The 6,503-nt window shown below is 53.9% G+C and overlaps 1 protein-coding gene across 1 annotated transcript in view; it reads right to left on the bottom strand.

Moving 5' to 3' along the window:
- LOC133362956 (regulator of nonsense transcripts 3A-like) overlaps positions 1-4,704 on the bottom strand; it is a 6,906-nt gene extending 2,202 nt beyond the window's left edge. The window contains exons 1-3 of the mRNA XM_061581932.1: positions 4,257-4,704; positions 1,288-1,394; positions 358-464 (exon numbers count right to left, since the gene is read on the bottom strand). Coding sequence (XP_061437916.1) covers positions 358-464; positions 1,288-1,394; positions 4,257-4,310 — 268 coding nt within the window. The 5' untranslated portion in view covers positions 4,311-4,704. The remainder of the gene's footprint in view (positions 1-357; positions 465-1,287; positions 1,395-4,256) is intronic.
- Between the last annotated feature and the right edge of the window lie 1,799 nt (positions 4,705-6,503).

Genomic DNA, 6,503 nt, shown 5'->3' on the forward strand with positions numbered 1-6,503 from the left:
CACCACCACCGCCGCCACCACCACCGCCGCCACCACCACCGCCACCAACACCACCACCACCGCCGCCACCACCACCGCCACCAACACCACCACCACCGCCGCCACCACCACCACCGCCGCTACCACCACCGCCACCACCACCACCGCCACCACCGCCTCCACCGCTACCACCGCTACCACCGCCACCACCGCCACCGCCGCCACCACCACCACCACCACCGCCGCTACCACCACCTCTGCCTCCACCACCTCCATCGCCACCTCCACAACCGCCACCACCGCCACCACCACCACAGCCACCCGCCCGGCTGGGTGCCTGGTGGATGTCACGCCCCCCCGGCCACCCTGATCAGTCACCTTTCTCGTTGATGAAGACGTAGCCGTCAAAGCGATCCCTGAACTCCAGGACGCCCTCGCTGGACGAGAAGTTGATGTAGGCCCGGCAGAACGCATGCGGACGCAGGCTGCAGAGAGACACACACGGGGGGGGGGTTACACGGGGGGGGGGGGGGGTACACGGGGGGGGGGGGGGTCCTTCCAAAAAAGATGGTGGTCACCGCAGCATCATGCGGCTCTTCTAGGAACACGCCCCCTTTGTGGCCGTCTGGAACGCTCTTCCTCCTTCCGTTATTACGAAGCTACTGAGAGCTGTGCGGCACTTTTAAAACCATCGTCATCATCTGGATTGACACGGAGAGAGACGCGGTGACGCGCGGAGAGAGACACGGAGAGAGACTCGGGGACACGCGGAGAGAGACACGGAGAGACACAGAGAGAGACACGGAGAGAGACGCGGTGACGCGCGGACAGAGACTCGGGGACACTCGGAGAGAGACTAGGAGAGAGACGCAGTGACGCGGGGAGAGAGACACGGAGAGAGACACGGAGAGAGACACGGAGAGAGACGCGGTGACGCGCGGAGAGAGACACGGAGAGAGACTCGGGGACAAGCGGAGAGAGACACGGAGAGATACGCGGTGACGCGCGGAGAGAAACGCGGAGAAAGACGCGGTGACACGCGGAGAGAGACACGGAGAGAGACACGGAGAGAGACACGGAGAGAGACTCGGGGACACGCGGAGAAAGACGCGGAGAGAGACTCGGGGACACGCGGAGAGAGACACGGAGAGACACGGAGAGAGACGCGGTGACGCGCGGAGAGAGACACGGAGAGAGAAGCGGGGACGCGCGGAGAGAGACTCGGGGACACGCGGAGAGAGACACGGAGAGAGACACGGAGAGAGACGCGGTGACGCGCAGAGAGAGACACCGGGCGGCTACCGATACCTCAGGTCCGCGGGCACAAAATAGTAGTAGTCGTGGTCAGGCAGAGGAGAGATTTGTTCCAGGAGTTGCTCGCTGGTGAGATGCGGGGGCAGCCTCCTCATCACCACCTAGGCAAGCGACAAACAAACGGCGGTCGGCACCATGTCACAATGCCGTGACGTACGTGCGTGTGTGTACGTATGTGTACGTGTGCGTGTGTACGTATGTGTACGTGTGTGTGTGTTCGTGTGCGCGGACGTGTGTGTCTGTGTGTGTCTGTGTACGTGTGTGTGTCTGTGTACGTGTGTGTCTGTGTACGTGTGTGTCTGTGTACGTGTGTGTCTGTGTACATGTGTGTGTCTGTGTACGTGTGTCTGTGTACGTGTGTGTGTGTCTGTGTACGTGTGTGTGTCTGTGTACGTGTGTGTGTCTGTGTATGTGTCTGTGTAAGTGTGTCTGTGTACGTGTGTCTGTGTACGTGTGTCTGTGTACGTGTGTGTGTCTGTGTACGTGTGTGTGTCTGTGTACGTGTGTGTCTGTGTATGTGTTTGCGTCTGTGTACGAGTGCGTCTGTGTACGTGTGTGTCTGTGTACGTGTGTGTCTGTGTATGTGAGTGCGCGCACGTGTGTGTGTTGAAGTGAAGAGCGGTGGCGTAGTGGATAGGTGCTCGCTAACAGCACTTGCCCCAACAGTCTGTGAAGGCTATACGGGGGATCTTTGTATGTGTGTCCTCGTTCATAATATAAGTGCAATGCATATTACAACAACAGTTTATATTACAAGTTTATATTACAACAGTTTATACTACAATAAGAGTTTCTATATAAATCCACCCGGACCTTCTGAGACTGGAAAACTCTCACTCACCCACCAACTCACTCACTCACCCACCAACTCACTCACTCACTCACCCACCAACTCACTCACTCACTAACCAACTCACTCACTCACCCACCCACCAACTCACCCACCAACTCACTCACCCACTCACCCACCAACTCACTCACTCACCCACCCACCAACTCACTCACCCACCCACCAACTCACTCACCCACCCACCAACTCACTCACTCACTCACCCACCCACCCACCCACCAACTCATTCACTCACCCACCAACTCACTCACCCACCCACCAACTCACTCACTAACACACCCACCAACTCACTCACTCACTCACCCACCAACTCACTCACCCACCCACCCACCCACTCACTCACTCACCCACCAACTCACTCACTCACTCACCCACCAACTCACTCACCCACCCACTCACTCACTCACCCACCAACTCACTCACTCACCCACCAACTCACTCACTCACCCACCCAATCACTCACCCACCCACCCAATCACTCACCCACCCACCAACTCACTCACCCACCCAATCACTCGCCCACCCACCCAATCACTCACTCATCCACCCACGCATCCACTCACCCACCCACTGTCACAACAACAACAGCAAGCACAACAGGAGTTGATAGCCTCCTGGCGAGGTTGCCCGCACCACAGAGACCCCCAACACTGAGACTGGAAAACTCTCACTCACTCACCCACTCACTCACTCACCCACCCACTCACTCACCCACTCACTCACCCACTCACTCGCTCACTCACCCACTCACTCACCCACTCACTCACTCACTCACCCACCCACTCACCCACTCACCCACCCACTCACCCACTCACTCACTCACCCACTCACTCACCCACTCACTCACTCACCCACCCACTCACCCAACCACTCACCCACTCACTCACCCACCCACTCACCCAACCACTCACCCACTCACTCACTCACCCACTCACTCACTCACTCACCCACTCACTCACTCACCCACTCACTCACCCACCCACTCACTCACCCACTCACCCACCCACTCACTCACCTAACCACTCACTCACCCACCCACTCACCTAACCACTCACCCACCCACTCACCTAACCACTCACTCACCCACCCACTCACCCACCCACTCACCCACTCACTCACCCACTCACTCACTCACCCACCCACTCACCCAACCACTCACCCACTCACTCACTCACCCACTCACCCACTCACTCACTCACTCACCCACTCACTCACCCACCCACTCACTCACCCACTCACCCACCAACTCACTCACCTACCCACTCACTCACCCACCCACTCACCTAACCACTCACCCACCCACTCACCTAACCACTCACTCACCCACCCACTCACCCACCCACTCATCCACTCACTCACCCACTCACTCACTCACCCACCCACTCACTCACTCACCCACTCACTCACCCACTCACTCACTCACTCACCCACTCACTCACTCACCCACCCACTCACTCACTCACCCACTCACTCACCCACCCACTCACTCACCCCACCCACTCACTCACCCACTCACCCACTCACTCACTCACTCACCCACTCACTCACTCACTCACCCACCCACTCACTCACCCACTCACTCACTCACCCACTCACTCACCCACTCACCCACTCACTCACTCACTCACCCACTCACTCACTCACCCACCCACTCACTCACCCACTCACTCACTCACCCACTCACTCACTCACCCACTCACTCACTCACCCACTCACTCACTCACTCACCCACTCACTCACCACCCACTCACTCACCCACTCACTCACTCACCCACTTACTCACTCACCCACCCACCCACCGAGTCACCCACTCACTCACTCACCCAACCACTCACCCACCCACTCACCCACTGAGCAACAGTCAACACTTTAATGATACCAGCGGAACCACCACGAATATTGATGATGATGCTGATGCTAATGGTGTGGATAATAACGACATTCATAATAATTACAATTACAACAACGACAATTATTATAATTCTCACGACGATTATAAGCATTAGAACGCTGCTAATTACGACTAAAATTACAACGACGGTGATTGAGAAGAAGATAAAAGTTTTCGGCGTCAGTGTGGCGACAGGCTCATGAGGGGAAACTGCGGCCTTGCCTTGGATTGAGCCTCTTTCGTCAGCACGGCGCGCGCATCATCGCCTCTCTTCATGGCTCTCCTCCCTCCCTCCCTCCTCCCCTGAAGAGGTTGATGATGATGAGGAGTGATGATGATGAGGAGGATGATGATGGTGGTTGTTGTTGTTGTTGTTTAGTCGACTCAGGTGAAGTTTTAGTCGCAGGAGGCGCTGCTGCCATCAACAAGAAGCGGGAACCGTCACGTGACCGCGTACGTCACCGGCGATTGACACAAGCCGACGGCGGTATGACGTCACCGACGAGTGACACAAGCTGACGGCGATATGACGTCACCGGCGGGATACACACGCAGCCGGCGGTATGACGTCACCGGCGAGAGACATGCAGCCGGCGGCGGTATGACGTCACCGGCGGGATACACACGCCGCCGGAGGTTTGACGTCACCGGCGAGAGACACACGCCGATGGAGGTATGACGTCACCGGCGAGAGACACACGCCGGCGGAGGTTTGACGTCACCGACGAGTGACACACGCCGGCGGCGGTTTGACGTCACCGACGAGAGACAACACGCCGGCGTTTTGACGTCATCGCGGGAGTGACGCTGATTGACGTCACCGACGAGAGACAATACGCCGGCGGTGTGACGTCATCGCGGGAGTGACGCTAAATGACGTCACCGACGAGAGACGCGCTGGCGTTTGTGACGTCATCGCAGGCGTAGCGAACGCTTCAGCCCCATTGGAATTTCCTTTGCCAGTAGCAAAATATGATAATTGTTTCGATTTAAAGCTTTCGTGACTGCAGGGATTCATCTTCTTGGTTCTTTCGGTAAAGTCATCACGTAGAAGGGAAGTAATAAAATAATAAAAATAAAACATAATAAAATAATATAATAATAAAATATAATATTTTATTTTATTTTGTTTTATTTTTATTATTTTATTACTTCCCTTCTACGTGACTTTACCGAAAGAACCAAGAAGATGATAATTGTTTTTTTACCCTTTTATCTGGCAACAAAACTGACACCTTATTTTTACAAGGAGTCATGTGAAAAAAAAGTTGCCAGTTTAGTTGCCAGATAGAAGGGTTAAAAAACCAATTATCATATTTTTTACTGGCAAATGAGGTTCCAATGGTGTAAATGCTTTACCCCGAGCTCTCATACTCTGATGGTGCATTGTCTTTGAGTTGTACGCCTTTTGGCGTCATCTGGTCCAACACCAATGGAGACTAGGCTCTAAGGAAAGCTGTCTCGGGTGTGGACCAATCAACTTCAAGGACAGTGCATATCATTATCAGAGTTGTGTTTTTTGTTTGCATTATAACTGCAGGTATTCTGGTCAATGCAAACATGACTCCTTGTAAAAAGGTGTCAGTTTTGTTGCCAGATAGAAGGGTAAAAAACCACATTATCATATTTTTTTACTGGCAAATGAGGTTCCAATGGTGTAAATGCTTTACCCCGAGCTCTCATACTCTGATGGTGCGTTGTCTTTGAGTTGTGCGCCTTTTGGCGTCATCTGGTCCAACACCATGTGAGACTAGGCTCTAAGGAAAGCTGTCTCTGGTTTGGACCAATCAGTTTCAAAGACAATGCATACATTATCAGAGTATTGTTTTTTGTTTGCATTTGACTGCAAGTATCGTGGTTAATGTAAGCATGATGCCTTGCAAAAAGTTGTCAGTTTTGTTGCCAGAAAAAAGGGGAAACCCCTATTAGTATAGCCGAGATTTTTGTTTAATTTTAAGGCCCCAAAACTCAATAGTGAGTGCCCCATGAACACAACACGTGTGTGTCGTGTGTGGTGTGTGTGTGTTGTGTGTGTTGTGGTGTGTGTGTGTTGTGTGTGGTGTGTTGTGGTGTGTGTGTTGTGTGTGTGTGTTGTGTGTGGTATGTGTTGTGGTGTGTGTTGTGGTGTGTGTTGTGGTGTGTGTTGTGGTGTGTGTGTGGTGTGTGTGTTGTGTGTGGTGTGATGTGTGTGTTGTGGTGTGTGTGTGTGGTGTGTGTGTGGTGTGTGTGTGTTGTGGTGTGTGTGTGTGGTGTGGTGTGTGTGTGTGTGTGGTGTGTGGTGTGTGTGTGGTGTGTGTGTGTGGTGTGTGTGGTGTGTGGTGCGTGTGTGGTGTGTGTGTGGTGTGTGTGTGTGGTGTGATGTGTGGTGTGTTGTGGTGTGTGTGGTGTGTGTGGTGTGTTGTGGTGTGTTGTGGTGTGTGGTGTGTGTGGTGTGTGTGGTGTCTTGTGTGGGGTGTGTGGTGTGTGTGG

This window comes from Lethenteron reissneri, unplaced genomic scaffold, assembly GCF_015708825.2.
Source record: "Lethenteron reissneri isolate LAM-NWPU_2019-01 unplaced genomic scaffold, ASM1570882v1 scaffold_1638, whole genome shotgun sequence".
Lineage (NCBI taxonomy): Eukaryota > Metazoa > Chordata > Hyperoartia > Petromyzontiformes > Petromyzontidae > Lethenteron > Lethenteron reissneri.